The sequence below is a fragment of the Aulonocara sp. 'chitande type north' Nkhata Bay genome, linkage group LG11, assembly GCF_057382095.1.
Source record: "Aulonocara sp. 'chitande type north' Nkhata Bay isolate Kocher_YH1m ecotype deep benthic linkage group LG11, A_spYH_male_GT1.1, whole genome shotgun sequence".
Lineage (NCBI taxonomy): Eukaryota > Metazoa > Chordata > Actinopteri > Cichliformes > Cichlidae > Aulonocara > Aulonocara sp. 'chitande type north' Nkhata Bay.
This window is the reverse complement of record NC_141354.1, coordinates 27,658,355-27,685,366: the sequence shown is the minus strand read 5'-3', so window position 1 is coordinate 27,685,366 and position 27,012 is coordinate 27,658,355. Positions and strand designations below refer to the sequence as shown.

Here is a 27,012-nt window from a genome sequence, read left to right as displayed (position 1 = left end):
AAATGAGGAAAGCTCATAATGTAGTATCCTGTAAAAACAACAATAATAAAAAAAACACAAAAACTTTTTTAAGCTCCTGAGAAATCATAATCTTCCCACTTTATTTACTCAGATCAAGATCTCTGGGTGTCTTTTGGACGTTCTGAAGGGCAGAAAGAGGAGAAAACGTCTCCAGGGCGAGCTGCAGCCCTCCCCCATCTTGTAACCGTTTCTGTGGTAGCGTCCTCCTTTGTGGGTCATTATGGAGGACAACACATTGTGAGATATACAATCTAACGCCACTAGATAGCACTGTTAGCTCAAGCTGATGTTAATCAGCTTGAGCTAACCCCCGTCCCCTTATAGTAAACAAAGCAAGAAGGAGGTCTTTAAGCTGAGACACCACGAGCATTCAGGGTTTAGTACTAGTAGACATAAAATGCTTTTATTATTATGGATACAGAGGCAAAAAGTTTGAGCTGACATTCTATGGCGTTGAGTTATCACTGTTTTTTTTTGTTTGTTTTTTTAAGCACATTATCAGAGGCAACAGGCAAAGGTTACATGTCATGCAAACTAGATAAATAACTCTTTACGTGTACCTTTGCTATAAAGTTAATCATCCACTGGCAATAATGTAGTGCTCTTAGTTTAAAAAAGGAAAGAGGGAAAAATATACATACAGTATGTAAACAGTCAAAGAAATTGCACTTTCTTGGCTTGTTATTAGAAGCCACACTACTGAAAGAGAGCAGAAATGTAACACTGGAAAAACTAAGTCACTGTCACTGATTGTCTGACCAAAAACAAAAGTAACGCTCGGCTAAAGAAAATCAAATAAAAACAACCAATAAAAGAAAACCCAAACAAACCAAACAGACAAGTTATGTCCTACAAAAAACAAAATAAATCATATACAATCATAGTCAACTTTAAGGGAAAATGTCTGATATATTGGTCAGCTGTATAGTTTCTTAAAAACATCTTAGTAAAATGAAAGGTTTATTAACTTTCATGTATAATCCAGACTGTATTGTGTATAATACTAATTTTACACGCTACTGCTGACAGAAAGAAAACAGGTCTCTCGATGTACTGTACATTCACACGTAACTAAACGCTTATGTTACTTCCAATAAGTGGATTAGCCCGATGTTCCTAAGATGAGAACAAACTACTTTGCATCTGTACAGAAAAATGACCTCCAATCTTCAAATATTCACAACTTTTTTTTTTCTTTTTCTTAGTTTATCTTAAAAAGGAAGTTCTTATATAGTCCTTATCAGAGGAGATATTGCTTTTAAAGACTGCATGAGTTCGCTTAGGTACGTACACAAGACAACATGGCACTTCTACAGAGCATTTGGGGCAAATCGATTCTCATTCCCTTTCCGCTCTCCTTCCTCCCTCCTGCCGAGGACATTCTGATTGTCAATGCTCTGAAGCAAAGAGTGAAACATTCTCAAAGGCAGTCTGAAGTAAACAAAAACACTTTTTACACGTCCACCTCTCCTCCCTCAGAAGCAATACTGAAAATAGTTAACAATAAACATTCCTATCGTGAATATATTTCGTCCATTTCTTTTAGCGGACACGACTCGAGCTGTCTTTGTTTTTTCTCCAAAAAATAACTTCTTTCTTAAAACCTCATTAGAAATTCTCTTGCAACGATGCCAAAATTCCTATCACTAAGCCCACCCCCTCCCCTGCCTATTCACTGGTACATAGCAGACACTGTCTTGATAAAGTGAAGAAAACCCCCTAACACTGTCTCAACAGCTTTTAACTGGCTCACGTCTCCTCTCGTGTCATTTTCCCAAAGGTGCAATGTGACTTTGAAAGCTTACCAACTAAATGAGCGTTCAATTTTGACCTACTTAGGGCCCAGGCTACATTTTGTATTGCTCTGGGCAGCCTGCGAGCTCCTCGTCTCTTGGAAACGTCGGAGCTGAAATGCTGCGTACCATATAAGTCCATATCCAAACTCCCCTGCAATGTCCGTCTTTCCCAAATTTGCTTAAGGTGCTGAAGTAAGAGCAATCAAAGTGTACAGTATGTGTGTGTTTATAGTGTGTCCACTCAGCATACATACAGTCTTTAGTGTGCTTGTTCAATCAGCACTAGTGCAAATTCATTTCAGCTGGTCTGTTTCTTTCTTTCTTTTTCTTTCTTTCTTTCATACGGGACAGTCTATCTCTGTTTCTCTCATCCCTCACCGCTCGGACAAAAGATGTGTTGCCATGGTTTCATCCTTGATGTGGATGCCCTTCAGAAAGCTAGGATCAACACACTCATCTGTCAGCGTTTGAGATGTCTTTCTTTTGCATTTTCAGCTGGTATAATTCGCCAGATCTCGTCTCCTTTTTCTCGCTTCTTCTCTGCGGGACTGCCATTGTTAACAGCAGCGTTGTGACATCAGTTCATCTGTCCAGTGGTGGGTCCTGGTCCCTTTCTCAGAGTGGTCCCACCTACACAAAAGAAAAGATACTGTCAGCTAAATAGTACACATACTTCTGGCTTCTGCTTCAGCGGCAGACGTTTCACTTACCCCCTCTTTTTAGCTTATGAATGCTGCAGGTTCAAAAGTAAATCATTCAGCCGTTTCCTCCTCTGTTCTCTGCTGCAAACTTCTCCTTCCCCTTGTTTTTCTTCCTCTCCCTCCTCCTCATGTCTGCTGTGGGTTTTGGTGGGCTGGAGTGAACAAGTATGCACAGTTAATTTCAAAAGCAGATTTTTTATCCTTGTGGAATTTTTGCATTGTTAATATATATATATATATTTTAATGTTTGTAGATTTGTTGACTCACACAGGGGCTGGCAGTGAACGAGCTGGAGGTGTCCTGACTTTGGTGGGGGAGGTCACTGCTGATAACCGTCACTTCCACCCCCACTGGATGATCTGAGGGTCAAAGGCCAAAGAGTTTTCTGTATGTTAGTGAAGGCGACGTAGGAGGAAATGAAAACTGCGCTCGTTTCTTTTACAGAAATGTCTGTAATTATGCAAGTGTCCTTATTTCCCCTTGATTTCTATCTGCAATCAGTCATGGAGTCTTTGATGGAAACTGTGTGTGGTTTCACTGTTAATGGGGAAAGTTGATGCCTGCTGGGTTCTTGGACACCAGCGGTGGATGACAGAAATGGGGAAACATTTCTGCAGGCTGAATTCTGTGGTTGGAAAACCACTTAGTTTTTGTTGCTGAGTATGATATGCAGAGACAAGCCAGTTGTGAGGACGGCGGTCTGTACGGCACACACGTACACATACATGCACACGTGGAGGAAAAGACACAACACAAGACGCCGAAAGAAGTCGGTAGAAATGAAAATGTATAGTTTAAACCACATACACGGGGGCATACACGAACACCTACAGAAACAAAAACTAACACACACACTTGCTTCATGGACCTGACTTGATGTGGCTGTCGTCCCCATTGGCTCCTTCACAGGACAGATGTCGTGAGTCGCCCTCCTCTCCCTCCCCCTCTGCGTCTCGTTCTCTCTCCCTCTCTATTCTCATCCGGATTTGTCTGTCTCTCACCAGCTCCCAGTTCCTCACAAGGAACACATGGTGCTTCACCACAAAGCTCCTGGCCCGGCACAAATGGAGAAACATGAACTGCTGACATTAGTTCAATAATATCGCAACAAATAGTTTAATGTGAAACGCGAATCGTCGTGTACTTTCCGTACCTCTCGCTGCTGGTCAAAGGCTCCATGTCGAGGTGCGGGAACAAGCTGGTAATGTCACTGGAGCTCTCCTCCTTTACAATAAATGCAGAGACGCGCGTAAGCTTCGGGACAGATTATTGCAAAAACATTCATCACTGGAATCAAATAACCACGAGCCACAAAAAACTCACCGCTGTCTGCTGATATGATGCAGTCCTCTCTTTCAGCCGGCCTGAGTGAATCAGAGAGAAAGAAACACGGTAAGAAAGAAATTATCCGGCAAGTCAGCTAAACCTGACGACATCTAACAACTGCTGTAACACTGTAATAGCGGCGACTCACAGTAACGCCGCTTCCTCTTCAGGGGGACAGCAGGCTGTCGGTGAAGCTGTAACCAAACAACATGAAAGTTAGATCCAAGGACATTTTTTTAAAAGCTTGTGCCCTGCAAAGTCTGATCTGGTGTGACTGTACCTGGTTGTGCTGCCAGAGCCACATCACATCATAGGGCAGCTGGAAATTAATTCTTTTTAGCCTCAGGTACTTCCCTGAAGAAGATAAAGTGAGCTTAGCTGCATTACTACAAGAACATAGTACACACTAGCAGTGTTTACATTTTCTTATATACTCACCGACATGGATGGGAGCAGGTAAAAGGCTGTACTCGTTCTCCCCTGGCGTGTACTCCATGTTCTCTTTGCAGTTCTTCTGGGTTTGGGAGGGGGGGCTAGGAAAGATGCATAATAAATATTTAAACAAACAAACAAAAAATAAAAAACAGATAACGGAAAAAAAAACCCATTATAATAGTTTGTTTATGGATTCAGTCAACTCACTCTGTAGTTTTGTAATCATCAGAGTAAAGACCTGCCCTCAGGAATTTCTTCCTGGGAGGACCATCGGCCTTTTCCTCTCTTTGGATGGTTACGGGTTGGGGCGGAGCCTGGTCGACGTCTGACTGGCTAAAACATTCAGGGAGGGCGTCGCACTCGGATTTATCCTCAGCGACACTAAAAAGGAAAGCACAAAGAGAGAGATAGAATGATAGAGAGGGAAAAGAAAGAGAGAAAGGCACTGGTTTAGCACACAGTGCTGAAAACGATGGGTTAATAGGACAGTAGTGAGTGGTTGTATTGAATTTTCAAGTCAACCAGCTCAGGTGTTTACCTCTGATGACAGGGCGAGTCACTGTGTTTTCTCTTCCGTCCTCTCTTCCTCTTGGCCTGCAGCTCCGACTCCGTCACCTGCTGCGCCGTGTCGCCTCCTCCCCTGTCTCTCTCTGGCAGTCTTTCTTCTGTTCTCCCTCCCACTTCTCTCTCATCTCTGACGTGGCTGTGTCCTGGCAAGATTTCAGGTGAGGACATGGACGGCGTTGCAGATAAGTGCGCGAGGGAGGACACAGAGGAGGGCAGCGGGTGCTTCCTGGGCCGTCCTGGCCTTCTTTTGTTCTTCAGCGCCGCGCTGTCTGACGTTGGCACACTTTTCTGCTGCCCTCGGCTTCTCGAGTCACCTTGTAAACCTGAAGTCATCGAAATAACAAGGGGGGGGGCAGTCGGAGGCATGAGGGGAGGGTGGGGTGTAAGTGGTGGAGAGGAAATGAGACAGATGTGGATCTGTGATTGAGCCGGCAGGAGGTGTGAGGTGAGGCTAGTCTAGGCTGAGTCATGCACATAGGCCGCACATTAGGTGAGTCACAACATTTCCTCTGACCATTTCACTTCTGGGAAACACATTAAAAAGTGATTTATGCACGCCACAAAAAACAAGGAAAAGAAAAACAGACATAAACACTGTGCATCATGCATACTTTTTCAGTGAGCATGCACAAATATGCACTAAGCACACTATTTATTTTTTACAAATTCGGTTACTGTGAAATACAACCCCAGAAAGCTCAGCAGCTACAGACGGCGAACGGATGTCAAATGTATTCCTCCGCTTGCAAAAACATTTTTCCTTTGCCCCCCGTCTGACCTCTGTGCTATTCCTTTATCCATCTCTCTGAGGTCATTCGTCTTTTTGTTCCATTTTCCACTGCCAGTGACAAGACTGACCACTCTTTCCTTATTGGATTTTTCCAAGTCAAATAGGCCTTGTTGGGCAGCAGTGAGGGATAGGCCAATCTTTAAATAGCCAATCTGGTGGTTAACTAATGACTGTTCTCACTGGGTAGCCCTAGGCTGCAACAGCGTGTGGTTCACTGCCGACCAGGAAGATTTCAAAGATTTTCTGGCAGATTCCCATCAAGACGCTGCTCTCCTGCTATAACACTTTATAAAAATTCCAGCAGATAGTGGTTGCTGAGAGGCTGTGTGTTTGTGTCAGGCATCGTCTCTCGCACAGCAGAGAGAGTCTGAAATTAGCTATAAAAAGAAAGGAGTCTGATTTCCTCTCAAACACCCTCCAGGCTTTTGATGCATGGCTTAACAACACCTGAGAAAAAGCAGCGCTGTCCCTATACTGGGGACACTACTGATAGCACAGTTTCATCTCCACATTGCACAAATATAAAAATCTGTCATACCGTGCAAGTGGAAAGAAGCTCTTGGCATAAATCTTATTCACTCAGCTAGCTGTCATGATTTGCTCGCTGCTGTCATATTTCAGTGGTAGGTACATTTGATGATAGATTCCCTGCTTTATCTAGATTACTGTCAGTATCCTATATATTCATATTCTCCGCCGTTGACACAGTAGCAGAACACAACAGCCTATTCGCAAAACTCAAAATGCTCTCAGTGGAGATTTCTGTAGCATTCATCAGCACAGTCACGCTGTCATGCGATCGCAGCCTCGCACTGATCGATCGGGTGAAAGCAAAGACTTGTCAGAGATCAAATCATTCATGCACCCTCACCTGCGTCTCTCCTCTCTGTCCACGCCGGTTCGTGTCTCCTCCACGACCTCTCTACATTTCCTTGATTCCTAATGGCCAATCCACTGCTCAGACCCCTCCCTCCTGTTGCTATGGCAGCAGACGTGAACAGGTTGGTGTGTGTCGGCGATGGGGACGTCCTGTACAGATGCGACTCTTGAACATCCTCGTCCCCATCTTCGTCCTCGCCGTCCGACGCGATCAGTCTTCCTGCATGCTGGTCTCCGGTGAAGCCTCTCCAGCTGGGGTTTGAGTTTCCGAACGCTGTAGCTCCCAGACTCCCAAATTTCGCCCAGCTCTGACCCAGGCCGCCCCATCCTCCTCCGAATGAAGACAGGTGAGAGGATCCCAGCCCCAGTGACGTGAGCGAAGTGTGTTTGTACCTGTCTGCGGACGATGACGATGAGGCAGCGGCAGCAGCGACAGCGGAAAAGGAATCATTTCCATTCTCACGCAGCCAAGTTGATTCTTTACCCAGCATGCTCCCTGTTCCCCTTGCCACTTTCCTTCCTCCTTCTCCTTGCCCCAAAACGAACCCCAACCTTGACTTTGAGCAGGCCAGCCCCTCTCGTTCCACTCCATCTTCCTCCTCGTCCTCGTGTATCTCCTCCTCCTCGTCCACGTCTCGTTCGCAGTGCCTGTGACGATGTTTATGTTTGTGTTTGTGTTCACTCCTCCCGCAGCCGTAAGAGAAGCCGGATGCGAACCCTGAGCCGAGGTGTGGCCGTCCTCCACTGCCTACCCCGATATCCCCTTCGATTTCCCCTCCTAAAGCTCCCTCCCTCAGCAGCCTACTCCTCCGCCTGTGAAACCTAGGTGGATTAAGGAGAAAGTGGGCGTGGTGGGGCTGATGAGGGGCATACTGGTGGGGAGATGGAAGCGTGTAGGAGGGGAGGTGGTGGTAAAGTGTTGTGGTTGTGGGATAGCTGTTGTAGAAGCCCATATTCTCAATGGTCTCCTGAAACTTTGAAGGGCAGCCGCATTGCCTGCGGTCTGGCTTTCTGTTGCAGTGGCAAGGGTAGAAAGGCTGCGGGGAGAACGTGGGATTAGCAGAGAAAGATGACGGGTGAGGAGAGTAGAAGCCATTTAGATTGATCCTGAAAATGTTGGAGCGGTGGGAAGAGGAGGAATGATGTCGCCTTCCTCCGGCAGCATTCGCACTCCCATCAAAGCCTTGTCCCAGTCCTGTCCTCGCCCAGCTACGCCGTCCGATATGTACCTCGCTGAACTGACTGATTAAGTCTTCGAGTTCGGCCAGAAACTCTGGGTCCTGCATGTGCAGCTGCTGGTGCTTCTTCTTGTGTTTATTTTTCTGTCTCTTCAGTGCATTGTGCCCAACACAGGAATAATAGTCCGAATGAGTGCACTTGTTGTGTCCTGGACAGGGGCAGGGACACAAGCAGGTACAGGAAGGAGAACAATCGTAATCCCTGCGCCTGTGTCGATGTCGGTCTCTGTGCCGCTCCATGGTATTTGAGTTGGCCATGGGGTTGGTGTGTCTGGGGATGTGAGACAGAGGCAAAGAGACTGGAGAGGGACAGTCCATGATGGAAGAAAGGTGCCTTTGACCACCTAGAATCGCTCCTGACCCCTGACCCATCCTCAACACGCCCCGAGGTCCCCTCATCTCCCCTCGCTCAGAGACGCTGTTGTTGTCTGTTCCGATCCCGCTGTCGCTGGGCAGGGTCTCTTCGCTGTGTGATTCACTCCTCGGGGACGGGGTGGCCTCTTTCAGGTGGCCAGGAGAGCCAGGTGTGTGATGCAGTGGAGGGGTGGGGCAAGAGAGCTTACATGAAGACTGGTGAAAGGGGAAGTGATGCCTTCCCTGACATGGACAGCTCTTCTTCACAAAGGGAGAGAGCGATGAGGAGGAGGGAGGACGGGGGGAGGTACAGGAGGAGGATGGGGAGGGGAGGTAGAAGGGGTGAGGAAAAAGTAGGGAGGATGTTGGTTCTGCGAGGCTGCCCTCACTGTAAGGACTCTGGGCCCCACTGGAGTGAGTAAGAGATGGGGAGGGAAACGGGTGAGACGGAGGAGGCTGGGGTTGGTTAGTCGAGAAGAGAGAAGTTTCTGAGGGACTGGTAAACAGAGAGGAGTGAGTGGAGTTCTGGGAGTTTGAATTTAGGTTGGCGGTTTGGGATTTAGGCTTGCGTCCTCGCCTCTTGCCCATGTAGATGGTCCCCCTCTTGCTCACATTGATCTGAGGGCCTAGCTTACTTCCAAAGGAGGAGGACAGGGCTGAGAGTGTGTGTACTGTTGTAGCCTCTATCGATTTACACATTCTCTGAGAAGTCTCACCATCTGCTGCCTCTCCTGCCCTTCCTTCCTTTCCTAAATACCCAGACAGCATTACTTTGTGAAATCTCCTCTTCTTTCTTTTCTTCATCTCATTAATCAGCCTCCTGAGCTTTAGCTGCCTGTTTCCCTTTTCAGGGGGGTGAAAATCTTTACCACTCACTGTATGATCAGCGTGATTTAGTGCATCTCCACTCGCCTCCTCGGGGAAAGGTCGTTTGGGAGGCCGGCCACGCTTCTTGGGGCTGGATTTAGACTGAGCCACACACTGTAGTATTGCACTTGGCTCCAGCACAGGGGCTTTCGGAACTCCGTCACAGCCCCGGAGAGGCACCTCAGTTGCGATATCGTTTGGTGTAAGCTGAGGGGGAGGTTCGTCTAAACTAGAGCTGTAGGATTTAGGACGACCCCTTTTTCGGGCCGTGTTTATGGGGTTTCTGGAAGAAGGGGGGCTGGATTCTGATGTGGGGTGATTCTGCTTTGGGGTTGGAGGTTTGGTTGCAGAAGACACTGGGGAGGAGCTGCTGGTTAGGGAGCCAGAGGTTGCTGGGTGTGACTCATCACTCTGCTGAATAGTGGCTTTGGCAGGAAGGGGCGTCTTGGTGTTCTGGGTGAAACTCAGTAAAGGATTTTGTAGTGAATCAGAAGGAGCTTCCTGATTTTCCACTCTCTGAGCCCGGTGCACCAGCTTGGTCCAGCTGGGCCTTCTGGCTTTACGTTTTTTGAGCGGTCGGCTATCCTGCTCTTGTGGGGAAGAAGGGGGAGAAATGGGAGAATGGGCAGAAGGCGTGGGCACAGGGGGAGGAGCAGAAGAGGAGGGGTGGTTTGGAGGCACTGTTGAATGTCTCGAGACGTCCTGTTCTTTTGATTTACTCGTGTCACCTGTTGTTGTTGCTGCCTCAGCTTGTGTAACTGACTTGCAACTGTTATCTGTCTTCTCTTTCTCATCTGGTCTGCCTGTATTCACTAATTTGCAGGTTTTATCTAGCTTGCCGTTGTCAGCAGTTTCCCCACATTTTGCACTGTTATCCTCTATTCTTTGTCTGTCTGGGCTGAGCTTATCCCTCTTTTTCTCAACCTTTCCTCTGTCACTCTTTAGATCATCCTTCCGTATATCATCACTTCTATGTCGTTCATCCTTTTCTTTTCCATGTCTCGATTTCCCATCCTTCCCTTTTTCCTTTTTCTTCTTCTTACCCTCCTCCTTTCTGCCCTCGTTTTTTGCTTTATCAGCCTCCAGCCTATCTCGCTTCGACTTCTTGTCTTTGCGTTTCTCTTTTTTTGCTTTTCTCTCTTTCTCTCTCTTTTTCTCCAGCGGGTGCTCTACAGAGGGATCGTGACCTTGGGATTGGACAGAGAGTTCCACAGCGGGGGATGACTGCGGTTTTGGGGTAATTGAGGGATAGGAGGGAGATTCTGGCCTGCTCTTATTGGAAAGGCTAAGTTCTTTATGGGAACCAGTGGAGACTAGAGGTCTTGTTGAAGAGTCCATGGAAGAAGTAGAGGTGGAAGTGCTGTGTTTTCCAACTTTGACTTTGGATGAAGTAGGAGTGCCAAGAATGTTAGAGGAGCCTTTCCCATTGGACAGGCCCTTCTGTTTGGTTGTCTGTACCAAACCATTATGCTTCTTGGAGGTGTTTTCATCATTCCTGGTTTCCAGTGGAGACTGCGTCTGGATGCATGGGCTGGAAGGAGTAGTTGAAGCTGCCTGGTCTGTTGTGGGTGAGCAGGGTTTGGGTCCTGCAAGGACGGGCTGGCCATTGACGCTCTGAGATTTGTCTTTCTTCACTCTCTCAGATGAATTCCCCTCTGTCTTATCGGCCAGCTTGATAGGAACCTGAGAGATGAAAAACAGAGAAAAAAGAAAGAAAGAAAAAAGCAAATCTCTGTCATAGGCATCTTTTAGTTTGCTGTCAACAACAGTGACGGACAATGAAAAAGAGACAGTAACTGAAATTCTTTTGTTATTGTTCCCCATTAAAAAGGACAGTGAAGATAAAAACGACTCAATCAAGCAGAGAAACGAGGGCACACTGAGGAGGAGAGAGTGGAAACAGGAATGGGGTTGACAAAGAGAGGAGAAATACAAAGGCAGAGAAACGGAGAGGAAGGGAGTGGGACAGGGACCGAGGGGGAGTGAAAGATAAATGAGAGCAGGTAGAGAAAAGAGGGGATGTAAAAATAGAAGAGAGGGACAGATATAGAGAGCCAAGCAGAGACAGAAAGAGAGGGAGAGAAAGCCTTGCTATTGGTGGCTATAAATTGCCACTAATACAGATGAGAAGGCTTGACATTTCATACTTGTTCTGTAATTTTGGTATGCTGTAGCTTGAGTGGCGTTTGTGCAGCTAAAGCTATAAGCTTTCCCTTGGGTGATTGTCATAAGGACTGATGGGCCAGTGTCTGTAATAACTCCAAGCGGTTGCCGTGCTGTTGTCCTATTTATAGGTCTGTTTTTAAAATGCACTGCTTGAGTTTCAGGATTGAGACAATGGCTGTTAGATAGATATTACAAGTGAGCTCAATGCTGGGTGATTTTGCACCACATCAAAGACTCTATGAGAATGGTGGTTAGCTGTAAAAAGCCTAAACAAAGCACAAAGGTGCCATTTCTCAAGCTAACTTCAGCTAATTGCAGATTTATTCAGATTCAGATCAACTTTATTAATCCCCCTAAAAAAGGGCAATCTGTTGGCAACTGACATGAGGAACGCTGTACATATGTGAGGCCTTGTCCTTAACTTACCTGTTTGGCAGACTTCGTCCCTTGGCTGGTTACGACAGGGACAGAGGCCGGGCTGGAAGCTGTAGAAAATGTCGGTGACAGCGACAGTGACTGTGATGACGAAGACAACAACGGTATTGATGATGTAACTGGTGGTGAAGCAGCAGATGCAGTTTGTTTGGATGTGGTCTGGACAGCATCCAAGCCTGAGTGTTGCTCCCTGTTTGCTTCGTCTGGGGCAGAGCTGGTTTTACTCTGCTGGCCCGCTCCCCCTCCTTCTCCATCGCCCTTTAGCAAACCCCCCCTGCCTTGTCTCTGATAGGTCCTGATGGTGGGCTTGCAGACGTAGCTCTCCAAGATCTTGGGCGGTTTCTTGGTGCGCTTGGTTTGGAGACCAATTCGGACTCTTACATTCCCCTCGGGGCAGCTGGCCTCTCTGCCAGAGAGCTGAAGCTGTTGCTGCCCCACGCTGCCACAGCGCCCCTCGATGAGCAGCTCCAGCACTGCCCCCTTGTCTCCTTCTCTCTTTCTTCCTCCTCCCTTTTTGTCCTCCTCCTTTTTTCCCACTGCCTCGCCATTCTCTACTTCCCCTCTCCTCTTTTTCTCTGCCACTTGGTCCTGCTCAGAGTCTTCAGGTGCAGAGGCGGGGTCCAGAGTGGAGGCTGTGGTCGGAGGGGTTCCCCCCTTCACTCTCTGGTCCATCAGAGAAGTCGGGGGGAGAAGTAGGATGCTGTGAGGTTACCAGTACAACACTTTAAAACGACTCCAGTGGGGTTGGTGGGGTCAAGGGTGAAGAGCAGAATGCAGGTGTCGATCACAAGGGTCACAAAAAAAAAAGATCCAGTAAGAGTCCAAGTGCAGCTCTGTACCTTCATCCGGCAAGGGAAGGTCTCTCTGATGTCCTTTACAGTTACACTGAGACAGAGTAAAAGGCAGAAGGAAAGTGGAAGAAAAGACAGAAAGATAGAGAGGCCAGTGATTAGTCATTTCAGTGAGCTAAGATGTTGAACAGCAGCAGTACAGGAATTGAGGGGAAAGTCCCCTTCCTTCAGGCAGCTGTAGCGAGGTGCTAAAGTCTGTGTCCACAGAGATGATCTCATCATCCAGAAAACCCAGGAGGCCAATCAACGTTGCTGATTCCCAGAATGTCGGCATTAGCTGGAAGACTGACTTACATTCCCCCCAAAAAAACAGCCTGGGCTAGTTCGCTCCGACAATCCGCAAATATCGATGGAGCTAAAAGACAGCGAACACACCCCAAACCTCTACACTTTTCACTTATGTCGTAATCCTTCCCGTGTCTCTCCGCAAATCAATCTATCAATCAATCAGCTTCTGGCTAATTCAAACACTTGATCCAGTCTCCTCCCCTGCTCCCTCCACTGTCTTTGCGCCTTCTGTTCTCAGCTACTCCCACAAGCACTCCTCCTCCCACCCTTCCCGCTGCTGTACTTTCTTTTCTCTCCGAAACTCCCCTTTTCATGTTTGGCAGTAAGCTTTTGCATGCATTCTCTATTAGTCCCTCCACTCTCTCTCTCTCTCTCACTCTGTGTGTGTGTGTGTGTGTGTGTAGACCACACAGTAAAATGGTCAACTCATACACTGTATCCATGTTAATCAGAACCATATTTCCTCTTCCTTGTCGTTCTTTTCCTTCTCTCCAACTTAAATCTCTCCATTCACAGTCCGACTGTTCCCCTCCTCCCCTTTCAGTAGTGGTAACACAAATCCGTAGGAAAGGGTAAAACTTATTTTTGGAAAGGAGCGCAAATTCCTCCTCCTCCCATTGCTTCCTCTAAGTCAAGTAAGCTTTTCATTGACCCCCATTGTAAATGGCCTTTTAATGTGACATTATAGTCAAGTAACACACCCTAAAATAACATTCTCCTCACCAGGAAAAAACTTTCACTCTCATTCGTGGTGTTTCCAGACCGCTTTTCAACGTGTCGAAGGGAAGCAGCATCTTTCTGTCATGCTTCCTTCATTATTCGCTCTCCCTCATTAAGGGAGACACTCATCCATTTTCTAATAAAACACACCCGGGCAAGCATTCTTGCAGCTCTCTCCTGAGCGCCTCTTATGAAATAGCTCATCTGTCTCTCAGCGCTCTGAACTGCCCCTTTAGACTTACGAGAGCATCTCAGATAATGTTTTCATTTAAGAGCTCAGTGGGCTATCTCTCGTGCCTCTTGGTCCCTCCCTCCACACCCAAATCATAGAAGCTCAAATCAACATCTGTTTCAGTAACCGCTGTTATGTAACAGTTTTGGAAAGCATTTCCAAGACCAGTCCTCCTTACAATGAAAGAAAATGAGCGTAGAGGTGGACAGTGGTCCTCTTGAACTTAACTGCGGCAACTTTTATTATCAAGTCCACTCCAGAAGCCTGTGCGGAGGGGCCGTGAGCACAAGCAGTATGAGTTACAAACCTGTTTGTGAAAACTCGCCATAAGAGGAGAGCCAGAGTGGCAGGTTTTCAGACTTAAAAGGGCAAGCCCATTCAGCATCAGTCAGAGTGCATACTAATGGCTTTTTATAGTCTCCAGAACTATACCTCTCACACATAACTCAAAATTATTCTAACATTAGACCAGAAGCTATTTCCAGTGACAGGATGATGGGTTGACTTGACACTGTAGTCAGTGCGGTGGCTCGGGAGCGCCGAAGCAACGATTAAATCATGATAATGGCCCACCATATTTCCAGCCATCATCACCATCCCATGACAGCGTTATCATCGATAACTACAACACTATTATCATCTGCCTGACAACAGCATGAGCCCAGCTGGAAATTGGGCCCCTGTGATGGCATCTGAAATCACTGAACCACGAAGCCTCGCGGTAAGCGTACGGGGAAGTTTCTCACGTGAGTCCCCCTCCTCAGACGCGCACACGCACACACACTTTCCCTCTAGTTAGTGCGTTGGCCGTACATTGTGTACCCGGGTCGCAGCTGCGTAGGCTCACTGATGTTGCTACTGTAGATACAGTATGGGCAGTGGGGGTGTTACCGCACTGGAGCAACCTATCACTGGTTTACCGAGGACGTCAACAGGAGCTTCCTTCTCCATAATGACTTTGCGCACCTCGGAAAATCACTACCCGCCTGATGCTGTCGCACTTACAAATGATACACACATGCACGTGTTGTTGTTGTCGTCACTCCTGTCTCCTATTTTGAGACATATCGCACATCTACGCGCCCTAAAACATGACCCGTTTCATGGCACGTTTCAAACTCAACATGGAAGTGGGAGGCTACGTAGCACGAAAAAATGTGCTTGCTGGTAGTGTTTGTGCTGGTGCGGATTAGTACCGAGCCACCTTTTTCCTCAGCCCCCCCTCCCCGCCTCTCCTCTCTCTCGCTCTCTCTCTCTTCTATCTGTCCTCTGCCAGTCCTTCTGCTGGTGTCAGCAACATTGAAATAAGAAATATCACCGTGCGGGGAGAACAGAGGGGAGGGAAACACACTCGGCAACAAGGGATAAAATTAGCGCAAAGCGGATGCACAAAATTCTTAACCTGCTGCGCTTTGAGCCCGCTGATGATGACAGGCCTGCACGCATTAATACGGACTGCCATGACAAGCAGTAATAAGGCTACGTAGGCTACTTACCCCGAGAGCGCGTCCCAGAGCCAACTGCGTTTAGGCAGGAGGTTAAGGTGTTGCTGTCCTGCTCTCCCCTTTCGCACCAGCGGCGATCCACGGCTTTTTGGTGCATTAGATGTTGCTTTGATTACATAACTAAGGCCAGCGGAGGTTAAAACACCCCCTAAAACCGAGTTTCAGTCCCATCAGAGCGCAGAGCCTACTGTGCAACAACATTGGCGCGGGTGTTTTCATAATCATACAGTCGACGGATCTCCGTCGGCGCGTCTCCGCAGCTAGGTGGCGGACTGGTTACGCTGGATCTTATTTTTTTTTTTTTTTTGCCTACTTCTCTCTCTACCCCCTCTCTCTTTCTCGCTCTCTCTCTCTCTCGGGGGGAGGGGGGGGGGAGTTACACCGCTCCCGCCAGTTATAATGGCTCAGATTGTGCTCTCGTATGCGCACAGCCTGCTAACGTGTCGTGGCGACGGGCTGAAGGCTGCAGCTGCGTGTGTGTGTGTGTGTGTGTGTGTGTGTGTGTGTGTGTGTGTGTGTGTGTGCGCGCTCGGGGTACAGGGCTGGCAGCGCAGAGGGGTTGTTGGATGTGCGGGAATGCAACTGCGTGGCCATTTTCATGTGGCCAGAGGAAGAGATAAAACGGTGGATACAGCACAGGATCTCATTGCGGTTCATAACAGGCGATCGGGGAGGGCTATTTAGGCGCTTAATAAAATGGCGACGACTTGGCGAAAGTAGGCTGCTGGTAGGATTTTGGGGAGCAGCCGAAAAGTTGCGTCGCGTCATGCAATACAAGATTCGGCTTTACGCGAGTGGGAGAGGCACGCGGGGATGGTAAAAGTTGATACGTGAGAGCTGTTTACCGCGCGTTTGGTAACATTTCCCCCAAATAATAAAAAGCACACAATTTGAACATGAAACATTTGCAGAAGTGTGTTAATATGAGAACACAGTCATAATTAGTAGTGCTAAAAACAACAGTCACAGATATATAATTACAGTATAGTAATGATTTATTTGGCAGTAGAAGCGGTATATTCTCCAAAGAGTTTAGTCCACTGTTAGGTCCTGATACGCATATAAGATTTGGGGAGCCCCCGTGCCTCCTATTCGCTACACACTGTTTACACCGTGACCTCTAAATAACCATTAAACACACTGCAGACTGCACCTGACCGCGCACGTCTGTATGATCCTGAATTTGTTAGTAGCACTAAAAGTCCTGAAAACACGCACCATGTAAGGAATATGTGACAAAAAGCAGATAGATGTTTGCCCCCGTAAGTTTTAAGTCCAATTAACAAGCACGCAAATTTTTACAAACCAAAAAGTCCTTCAGGCTCTCTGGGCCTCCTGGGAAAAAGTTGTTGTCTAACCCTTGTGACACAACCGAGTTTTGCTTGTTGTTTGCTTTGTTTTTTTTTTAATTCTCTGTCAAACATTATTTCGAATAAAAAGGGTCCAGATTTATTCGACTGATACTGAAGCCAGGATCTCTGTATGTCAGTCAGTTTCAACGCAACCTTATTTTAAATGTTAACGACAGCGCTCGTCTATTTTAGGATCAGTGTACTCGTTATAACGTGAACAACTGGGAAAATAAAGTCGAACTAAAGTCGATCAAAGTGATTAAAGTTTAACAATTGAAATGCTCATTAAATACCTGCATTGGTGCGAATGACTAGAAAAAAACGAGAGCAAAAGAAAATCAATGCGGAACTGAATTTATGCTCAAAAAGTCGCATAAAAACTTTGATCACATTGAGATAGACAAATATCAGAGTCCTAGAGATGCTTAGAGACACAAACATCCATGTCTATAAGATGCCTATAGCATGTATGCATAATGAGAGCGTAAGCTTTCAAGATTATTCACAACGAGCACTAAAGATAAGAGAGATATCCTTTGCACACTTAATTTAATCAGCAATAAGGTTTTGTTGCTGTCGTTGCGATAAAAAGTGAATACTTGATCCGTTTCAAACACCTGCATAAGTTCTAAATGTTCAGAACCTTTCATTGTCAAACACATTATAAAATAGGTGATAATGCAGGGCATTCTTAGTTAATTACTAAAGAAATGAGCATTGCCGTACAGAAAATTTGGTCTTTCATGGGAGCAATTTTCCTGTGATTGTGGGTAGACGCAAATCTGCACACAGTAGACCATAGAGCAAAAAAAAAAAAAAATCAGCATACTAATTGCAAGTCCAATTAATAAAACTAAGAAAATAATATTTTTTTTTAATGTTATACAAACAGACACAAAATACAAGGGCAAATTAGTGAAACTGTGTCCAGGGGAGGACTCTGATACTCTGACCTAAAGGATAAAACATACAGAAGAAATAAAGTCAGAGATAAAAATTTATTTAAGAGTGAAGACAGAGTGTTGAGATGATGGAAGAAGTACTTTGAGAAGCTTGTGAATAACGGAAATGAGAGAGAGAGGAGGACAGATGGAGGAAAGTTAGTGGATCAGGAATTTCAGAAGATTAGATTTCAGAAGAGCTGCTATAAAGAGGATGAAGAGTAGAAAGGTGGTTGGTCCAGATGACAAGCCTGTAAAAGTATGGGATGTCTAGGAAAGATGAGAGTGGACTTTTTTCTTTCTTTTTTTTTTTTTTACCAGATTCTTTAACGCAATCTTGGAGAGTGAGAGGATGACTGAGAAACAGAGAAGTGCATTGGTACTGATTTTCAAGAACAAAGGTGAAGTGCAGAACTGTAGTAACCACAGAGGGTTAAAGCTGATGAAATGCACCATAAAGTTACGGGAAAGAGTTGCTGAAGCTAGGTTAAGAGGAGAGGTGGGGACATGATGTTTGCTTTGAGGGTGTTGATGAAGAAGTATAGAGAAGGTCAGAAGGAGTTTTACTGTATCTTTGTAGATCTAGAGAAAGTATACGATAGGTTGTCAAGAGAGGAGAAGGAGGCATATCCTCACGCAGGACAAGCACGAGGACAGCAAGACAATGATGAGGTGTGGAGTAGGTGACAAATGGGTTCGGGGTGTCGGAGGAATAACATCGGAAATCATCTCTGAGGCCCTTTTTTGTTTGTAGTTTGGATGGACAGGCTGAAAAATAAGGTAAGACAGAAGTCTCTGTGGACTGATGTTTGCAGGCAACACTGTGGTTTATAGAGCATGGAGCAGGGGAAAGAGAGTCTAGAGTGGTGCAAGTGTGCTCTGGAGAAAAGAGGAATGAAAGCCAGTAGAAACAAGACAAAATAGATGTGTGTGGATGAGAGGGCAATAGAAGGAAAGATGATGCTGCAAGGAGCAGAGGTAGTCAAGGTGGTGACTTGGTGAATTGAAATACATGGGATCAATGATTCAAAGCCACAGACAGTGCACAAGAGAGGTGAAGAATAGCATGCAGAGAGGATGGAGTGAGGGGAGATGAGTCTCTGGGGTGATTTGTGACAGAAGGACAGCAGCAAGAGTGAAAGGGAAGGTTTAGAAGATAGTAATGAGACTGATGGCAAAGCAAACATAGAGACAAACTAAAACATACAAAATCTCATTTACTTAGTGCAATATATATTCCTATGCAATACACATTTCAATGTGGAGTAAATATCTAAATGACTGTGCAATATTTTTCTCATACTACACTGGAATTTGGGAACTACCGTCTCATAGCTGAAACTAATTTACATGTTACTTCTTTTCTATATATATTTTTTTTAAACAAACACAACAACAACAAACAAAAACCTTAGTGTGCACTGTTTTATACACCATAAAGAGATATATATTTATAGAGTATTTATTTGACTTTGACTCTAATCTCTAAGAGTTACCTAGACCTTAGTGTATGTCTCCAAATTGCAAATACACATTTTTATCTTTATCTCTTATGATGTATGGTAGCAGTGACAAAAAGACAGCTGGAGGTGGGAGAGTTGCAGATGCTCAGATTTTCACTGAAGAATGAAAAAGATCAGAAATGAGTATATAAACAGGAAAGCTCAGGTTGAGCAGGTGGAGACAACGTTAGAGAGACAAGGCTGAGATGGTTCGAACATGTGCAGAGGAGGGATATACTGGACAAAGGATGCAGAGTATGAAGCTGCCAGGCAGGAGGAAAAGAGGAAGACCTCAAGATTGGTGGATGTAGTGAAGGAGTACACGCAGAGGGTTGATGTGACAGAGGAGGATGCTAAGGATAGGTTGAGATGGAGACAGATGATCTGCAGAGGTGATCCCTAAAGAAGAACACGAAGTATATTGCATGAGCAAAGACATTTAGCTGATTAATTTCTCATCATGAATATTCATCACGAGCCTTGTAACTTTTTTTGTTTAATCTCCAGGCAACTAATCTGATGGTTAACTGAGATTACTGTACCGTTGCTGTTAATCTTACCTAAATCCGGAGAACAGGGATATATCTAATGCTTTAAAGATCACTGTCTTTACCCTTTATAATGTATTAAACAGTCATAATAACTGTACCGTAATTATCAGAGGCCAAACGCCAAAGTCTGATAAACTCCATTTTCCTCATTTGTTGTCGCCTCGCCTCGTGCGGTCTGATTGGCTAAACCACCGCGTCACGTCACTTCCTTTGTGTGCAGCATGATGGCGGTGTCCATGACAGGTCTGGCACATTGACATCGGCTCGGTTTGTGCAGTATTTACTTTCCGTGACCGGAGTCTGGAGAGCCTTTTCAGCAGATGACGTTTGTCGAAATCTTCCTCACTGAACATTTAATGAAGTGAGTCGCAGGTGAGCAGCTTTCAGCGTCCGCGCGGCTCTGGGTTCGTTCCCGTTACTTATTACATACGTGTCTGCAGGACGACACAGCTAGCTGTTAGCTAACTGTTTATGCAAGGTTACAGGACACTGGTGTGTGTTTATATATCCTGGCGTTTTGAATTGTTTCTCTCTGTCCACCCTGTTTCAGGTCATGGCTCTTCACAGATTGTCCTCAAGGCTACGGCCAACGGTGAGGATAGGCTTTAGAAGCTGCTTCTTCGTAACCTGGACAGTACTTAAATATTTCACTTTATTGTCAAAACTGTCAGGTCAAAAATGTTTTTACTAACAGCTGTTGTGGCAAAATGTTGCAGGTAACCCACGTAAGGTCCCTTCACAGCGGTGGACGCAGGCAGCAGCAGGAGGCTGTGGCTGTAGACTCGGAACCGGAACCTTTCTCAGTCTTCAGGACACCGGAGAGCGACCCGGTAAGCAAGACATGAGGCAAAGCTGGATTCATACTCGTGTTGTTGGGATAAGTGTTGAATCATTAGTCTATTAAACATGTACCTGCCCAACATTAACTTAACAAAGAAAAGCAAAACAGATGAACAAACCACCACTGCCGTTCAACACACTGAAGGGAAAATTATTTAAACACAAATCTTTATTTTAAAAATTTTTTTAAGACTAAAAATCAGCTATAGCAAACAAAAGGTCCAAACTTACCAAAATGAAAAAACAAACAAAAAGAAAACGCATTATCTTCTATTTCAGGTCAAAAGCCACATGTTAGACTTTACATTTATTAGTGTTTGTTCCTTTTTTTCCTTTTTTTTTTTTTACTATAAGTTGTTATTTTTCTGAATAGAGGAAATTGTGTTTGATCTAGCTGAATTTCTTTTACGTTCAGGTTATGTTGCATAAATGTGTTGCCTTGAAAAGCGACGCACTCACAGAATTTGGTGTCTGTTCAAAAGATTTGTCAGTGAGCATTGTCAGTCTTCATTTTACGGTGTTTCATTCTTTCTTCTGCTGTCCTGAAGATTTTTGTTTGTGCTGCATGAACTGCATGAGAACTCGTTCGTGACCATTACAGCCAGATTGAGATTTATACGGTGAAAATGGTTACAGGATGGTGGATAAAATGTTGTTATATAGAGGACGAGTATATATTTCTGTTTAGGGCAATCTGAGGGTTGCTGAGCAACTGACAAAGATCCAATTTAAAAACATTTTGTTGCAGCTTTTATAGAAATGCGACTGCATTGCTTATTCTTAAATCAGATATTTGGAATTTGTTGTCCCTTTAATTGAAATGACTGAAAAAAGCTTATGAGTTTGACCTGCGTTTCCTTCCAGGCATGTCATTCAGAGACGCACATCGGACAGTACTACACTCTGCCCTCTGCACATATCCGCACGCTGTTCCCTTCAGGCCTCCCTTGGCGCTATCAGCAACAGGTAAGTTCATCCTTGGATGTGAGATCTACATAGAAAAGTTACAAATGTGACCTTGTTTGTAGATTACAGTGTAGTTTTTCTTAAATGATTTAAGCAGCACTGATAAATTCTTCTCCATGGTTTTAGGTGAAGACATTTAACGAAGCTTGCATCATGGTGAGGCAGCCAAGCCTTGAGGTCATCTCTTACCTGAAAAAAACAGACTACAGCAAACCTGCTCTGCGATATTTATTTTGTATCCTTCAGAAACACACCTGCGCTGCCGCTTACAGAAAAGTGAACGCACTCTAGCTCTTGATCCTGATTAAAGCAGTCGTTGTCCTTATCAAGGTGTTCAGATGGGCAGAAGGGTACTGGGAAGACGATTTCTCTCTGTCACGCTGTCCACTTCTGCTACACACAGGGATGGCTGGTGCTTCATATTCCTGATGGTGAGACAGACACACCGGCTAAATGTCTGATTAGTAAACAGTAAGAAAGTGTTTGGGATGCGCTGATTCAATGGCCTGTTATGTGGCTCGTTGACTGGCATCAACCTGTCAGCAAATAAAATGACCTTTAGTGATGTTTTTCTGTTGTATGCGATCAACTTTCAACCACCCTGCTTGCAAATCCAATGATAAATGTATTAGTCGTTCAGAAAGAGTGTGGTGTCGGTTTAAAGGTCTTTAAACCTATTTATTTATTTTTAATGATGAATATATTATTTCACAATCGCTGCATCTCCTTCGTGAGAAGTTAACGATCAGTATCTTCTTTGCTCGCGCAGCTCATCAATGGGTGAAGAACTGTAAGGAGCTGCTGCCTTCATCCTATAACGCGTCTCGCTTTGATCAGCCATTACAAGCCACGACATGGTTACGCAACTTCAGGCTCACCAACGAACGCTTCCTTTCAAAGGTAACAATATGGACACAGTAATACGCAGTATTTAGAGTACTTTGAGTATTCAAAGTGAGATAAAGGCTTATCAATAAGCTGGACAAGTACTGGCTTTGATGTAGTTTAGGACTAACTTAAGTTATTAAATGACACCATTTAAATCTACCCGTCTTTACCCCGGAAAATGGTATGTTTGACATGGAGACACAGGTTCCTGTAGCATGTAAATTTCAGCGATGGTCTTCATCCAAACTTGTGTAACATTTTAAAGAAAAAATGTTCCACCAATAGCACACCTGGTTGAGCAGACGACCCGTGTGCCATAAACTGTGATCATTATTGATCCAGTAGTTTGGATCCCAGTCCACTTCATTCACTTCCAGCCACTCGCCCTCTTTCTGTCCCTACTTTAATGGCTAATCTATACTGTCCTTTCTACTAAATGCACCCCCCTAGAAAAAAAATGTCTATAAATAGTAAATGTATGTACCCATATGTAACCACCAAACTTGAAAATTACTATAACTGGCTTAAATTTTCCTTCGTTAGATTCCGTCTTCAAGTCTTCTCCTTATGCACGTCCAGACCACTTCCATTTTTACGATGTTCTGTTCTGACTACTTGTACTTATGAATCTGTGATTTCACCATGGCAGGAAGTTTCTGTCTACACTAACACAATCTTGGCTCCTCATCTACCCTACACACCAGATCTGTTCTCCTCTGACTTTCACTTCTTTCTCAAAATAAAACCCTAAGGTTGCCATTTGAACACACTGGAGGAGATTCAGTATATATTGCAGGTGCACATATGCAAGTGGGCATAAAAGTAGTTCAAGGTAGCAAATCTAAAACTATGAGAAACATTGAAAGGGTTGGGTAAAAGTCTGGTGAGGAATTCAAATAGAAATGATGAGAGTTTAATGTTTCTGTTTCTTTGCCAGATAAAGACAAAGCATCGCTACATGTGGACAAAGAGAGAGTTCACCGAGGAGGGAAGTCTGCTAGGAGAGCTGGTGGATCAGGTGAGTCCTCCCTCTGTACAAATAAGTGGGAGTTCTGTTGTTTAGAGGATTTGTGTTTACCCTCCAAAACATTTTCATCATCCTGTTACTGATTCTTTTGTCCTGCCTGACTGATTCCCAACACACAGGTCATTAAAGTTTCATCTTTCACCTTGCCTGTGCTTGCTGGAGATCAATAGTGAATGAACTGAGCACTGATGGATCAGAACAATACTTTTGCACCATGCATGCTGACAAATGCTGCAGGAATTTATATGCAGCTTGTCAATTTCCCACTTGTATCAGTTGTCTCATTATTCCCATTTCTTTAAAAGATGGTGCATATATATATATATATATATATATATATATATATATTATTATTATTTTTTTTTTTTTTTTTTTTTTTTTTCTTCTTCTTTTTTTTTTTTTTTCTTTAAATGTAGGGGTAAGCTTGTCATATATATGGATAAAGCTTATATTAAGCAATTATCCTACAACAGCGAGTAGACAGATGGGTAGCCAGGTTTTTTTTCCTTTCTTCTTTTGGCTTCTGTATCAAACAGCTGGATGTTTACAGGCTTCCCCGTCCCACCCACACGCTACAATAACTCAGATTTTCTTCTGCTGCAGAGTTACTGTTATTTATATTCTTGATTTTGCTTCCATAACAAATGGTATTGCATCACTCTAGGGTATATCTCGTGTGAAGAGCAGCAGTGATGTTGTGGGGGCGGTGATGAAGGAGCTGAGGCTGCAAAGCGGGCAACCGGGTTCAGACTTCCACTTGGCCGTGGCAGTGGATGGTGTCAATGGCCTGTGGGGAAGATCCACCATCAAGAAGGAGGATAAGAGTGCTGTGAGAAGACACATATAGAGTCCTGTTATTCCTCAAAGATGTTTTCAGGCTTCTTCTACGTTTGCCACAGATGGAAAATCTCATGCGTCTCACTTTCTCACTGTTATCAGGTCGATCCAGAGGAGCTCACTTTGATTTATAACCTGAGGAAGCTCATGAGGAACGACTGGGTGAGAAGAGCACAAGGTGTTTACGAGAATATTACGTTGAAGAGATTTTCCATTAACGCTCTCTCTCTCTCTCGTTTTAGACTGGAGGCGCCATTATCGCCACTCTGTCCCAGACGGGATCGCTCTACACCCCCAAATCTGCCTACTTGCCTCAAGAGCTGCTCGGAGAGGTTAGAGGTCATTTGATTGTGCTTTATTATCTGTAGCACTCGCCCTCAAGCAGTGACGGCAGATTAGTCTTTGCTTGTCATTTTCAGTTTCGGCTATTAGTCAGGAAATTGCAGACTGAGCAACATTTTGTTGTCTGTGAGCATCAAATCATGCTGCATAACCAGCAATATTGTCAGAAAACAGATTTCTTGTGACATTTGTCAACAAAGGATGAATCTTATTCTTTGTTTAGTGCATACACGCCCTCTTTCTTTAGTAAGCTGGCTCTTCTATGCAGCAGCATGAATGTGAATGCTTCTGTTACTGTTCCCATTCTGCTCGCTGGGTTCAGTTTTGCAGTTATACAGCGTGACTGTGCCAATGCAGTCCGTTCTGTTCATCACAGCCATATTTGTCTGATGTATGCGTGTCACAAGATTCATTTGCAGATGGACCGATAAATCCATCTCTGTCGCCCACTTCTTACTTTGGATAACGATTAAACAATAAAACTCAAAGCAGGCTCGTAAAACATTCTGATCCCCCCCCCATTAAAAAGTGTTGGTGATGTAAGTTCACACTGTGTGGGCTTGACCTGAACTTTTTCTTTTCTTTTAAATGCATTAATTCATATTTAGAAATGTGCATTATTGATTTTTTTTCCCCTTTAGTGCATCTATCTTATGTAAAGACTGATATTTGTTAGAGCCTGCAGTGCATGTTTTGCATTTTTATGATGATTCATACGTTCTCTATTTTTCTATTGTAAGTTATTGTCAGTATGTAAGTGATCATCAGCTGTATTGAAAGGCTTTAAACATGGTTGAAAGTGAGATTTGATGTTTTGTGTTCTGTTTGTGTTTTCATCATCAGAGGGGGTTTGACAGCATGGATCCATTCATTCCAGTTTCTGTGCCCAACTACAGCGAGAAGGAGTTTGAGAGCTGTTGCCTCTACTATATGGACCGCCACTGGCTGCAGCACCCACAGAGTGAGCGAGGATGGTGATGGTGACACTAATAACACGTAATTTAGGCTGTGTTTCTAATATTTTAATTTTTTTCCTCTAATCAGGTCGAACTGAGGAAGGGAAAAAAGAACTCGTCTTCTTGAGCAACAAGAATCCATCAATGTTGGACAGAATTTGTGGCTTCTTATGAGGATGCAAACAGATTAAAATCTCTCACACACACACACACACACACACACACACACACACACACACACACACACACACACACACACACACACACACAGTATCGGTCTACTAGAAATACAAAAACATACATGTGTCCATGTCTGTAATATGTATACTGTTGTAAACTATGATGCATGCGTGCTACTTTGATAATAAAATGTTAAAATAAAGAAAATAGTGCTTTTGGTTTTGTCAGCACTTTGATCTTATGTGGTCCGAAATCCTCAATTTCTGTCAGTGTAAATAGTTTAACTACACATTTAATCAATTAGATATCTTAATATAGGATACTGTAATGTGTAAAATTACAGAAATCTAAGTTTAATTACTTTGGTATATTGTGAGTGGCCATGGGGAAGGTGTTAGGAAAAGCTTTAAAATTGGATGCAGTTAAAAGTCCAGTCTTTCTCAGGGTGATTCTGGCCCCCAGGACTTTTGTTTCACACCCCGGAGTTTGGGTTTCAGGTACAGTCAGAAACACACTTTTCAAAAACCAGGACCAAAGTCCAGGTGGATCTGCTATACCGAGCAGGATTACTGGATTCACACAGGCATAGGAAAGGGTTGCTGATCACCATATGCTGGGAAAAAGTGTGTATTCCCCAATACCAACCAGCTAGCAAATAGAAAATTGTAATTTCAGTCATTAAGTGTCTACACCTATATATCTCTGGGATTTACTTAATGAGGTAAATTCTACAAGAGAATATAGCAGCCTCTCTGAACATTTGATAAATGGCAGTCATCAGGACTTTGACTAGTTGATAAATAATTCACTGGGGTTGAATTTTACAAATTTTAATTAATAATTTTAAAAACTGTAACCAAACATCACTGGCTTACTTTTATGGTCCAAAGTTGTTTGTTGATTTATTATGATCTACTACGAATGTCGGTGAATAAAAGCAAGCTGGTTCAAAATGCAGTACTAGTAAATTTACTACTAGTCTAGTTTCATACATTCACCAGCTTGGAGACCACGTGTCCCATTTCCTGTTGGCCTGCACTGCATTTTTATCCCTCGTGCCCTTGTCCCACATATTACGACAATGTCCCACATTTTAATTGGCTCAGGTTTCCAAACGTGAAGTCATGTCTCACAACACACGTGTGACACAAAAAGAATCACGCAGACCTAGAGATGCATCCTCCCCGAAACCCAGATATGATAACCAAATGGAAAAGCCGCTGAAAAGCTAGCGTAACAGAAAAAGACATTACAATACAGAAATGGAGGAAGAACTTGACATTTATGCGTAAAGCCTATTTGATCAGTGAAGAAATCGGAAAAAGTCGTTCAAATAAAATAGCTTTTATTCCTTACAAGATGTTAGTAACAGCAGTAATCTGTTGTTATTTATTTATTTTAAATTGTTTTTTTCAAAGCTTTCAGGTTCATAATTTCTCAAATATAGCGCATTGAGGT

General features: G+C 44.3%; 2 protein-coding genes across 7 annotated transcripts; one reads left to right on the top strand and one right to left on the bottom strand.

Moving 5' to 3' along the window:
- Positions 1 to 397: 397 nt before the first annotated feature.
- LOC147319241 (uncharacterized) lies at positions 398 to 15,606 on the bottom strand. Of its 4 annotated transcripts, XM_086311696.1 has the most exons (14): positions 15,164 to 15,597; positions 11,568 to 12,461; positions 6,509 to 10,658; positions 4,819 to 5,170; positions 4,488 to 4,661; positions 4,284 to 4,378; positions 4,126 to 4,199; positions 3,994 to 4,039; positions 3,843 to 3,883; positions 3,673 to 3,743; positions 3,388 to 3,569; positions 2,787 to 2,878; positions 2,528 to 2,670; positions 398 to 2,447 (listed from the first exon to the last, which is right to left on the bottom strand). In XM_086311696.1, the coding sequence occupies exons 2-13, from the start codon at positions 12,246 to 12,248 to the stop codon at positions 2,542 to 2,544; spliced, it is 6,087 nt and encodes a 2,028-aa protein (XP_086167822.1). In that variant the 5' UTR covers positions 12,249 to 12,461; positions 15,164 to 15,597; the 3' UTR covers positions 398 to 2,447; positions 2,528 to 2,541. The 4 variants fall into 4 exon arrangements, 2 of the variants coding, with proteins under 2 accessions (XP_086167822.1, XP_086167823.1); XR_015131536.1 differs by lacking the exon at positions 398 to 2,447 and having other exon boundaries at positions 2,530 to 2,670; positions 3,393 to 3,569; positions 15,164 to 15,601; XR_015131537.1 differs by lacking the exon at positions 398 to 2,447 and having other exon boundaries at positions 2,629 to 2,670; positions 3,375 to 3,569; positions 15,164 to 15,602.
- Positions 15,607 to 19,704: 4,098 nt separating this feature from the next.
- Positions 19,705 to 25,765, top strand: dap3 (death associated protein 3). Of its 3 annotated transcripts, none has more exons than XM_086311694.1 (13): positions 19,705 to 19,879; positions 20,069 to 20,110; positions 20,235 to 20,348; positions 21,223 to 21,324; positions 21,451 to 21,559; positions 21,663 to 21,755; positions 22,094 to 22,224; positions 23,150 to 23,230; positions 23,904 to 24,068; positions 24,179 to 24,238; positions 24,319 to 24,408; positions 25,262 to 25,379; positions 25,463 to 25,765. In XM_086311694.1, exons 2-13 carry the CDS (start codon positions 20,072 to 20,074, stop codon positions 25,546 to 25,548), a joined length of 1,188 nt encoding a protein of 395 aa, XP_086167820.1. In that variant the 5' UTR covers positions 19,705 to 19,879; positions 20,069 to 20,071; the 3' UTR covers positions 25,549 to 25,765. The 3 variants fall into 3 exon arrangements, with proteins under 3 accessions (XP_086167820.1, XP_086167821.1, XP_086167819.1); XM_086311695.1 differs by having other exon boundaries at positions 19,705 to 19,922; XM_086311693.1 differs by having other exon boundaries at positions 19,705 to 19,890; positions 25,463 to 25,764.
- Positions 25,766 to 27,012: the final 1,247 nt, after the last annotated feature.

Coding starts and splice junctions, on each gene's coding strand:
- LOC147319241 (XM_086311696.1), bottom strand. CDS start 12,248: ATGGACCAGAGAGTGAAGGGGGGAACCCCTCCGACCACAGCCTCCACT. Junction 5,171..6,508: donor GACAGAGAGGAGAGACGCAG/GTGAGGGTGCAT, acceptor CGATGACTTCAG/GTTTACAAGGTGACTCGAGA. Junction 3,744..3,842: donor CATCATATCAGCAGACAGCG/GTGAGTTTTTTG, acceptor TTTATTGTAAAG/GAGGAGAGCTCCAGTGACAT.
- dap3 (XM_086311694.1), top strand. CDS start 20,072: ATGGCTCTTCACAGATTGTCCTCAAGGCTACGGCCAACG. Junction 21,560..21,662: donor TGCTCTGCGATATTTATTTT/GTATCCTTCAGA, acceptor CAAGGTGTTCAG/ATGGGCAGAAGGGTACTGGG. Junction 24,409..25,261: donor CTCAAGAGCTGCTCGGAGAG/GTTAGAGGTCAT, acceptor TTTCATCATCAG/AGGGGGTTTGACAGCATGGA.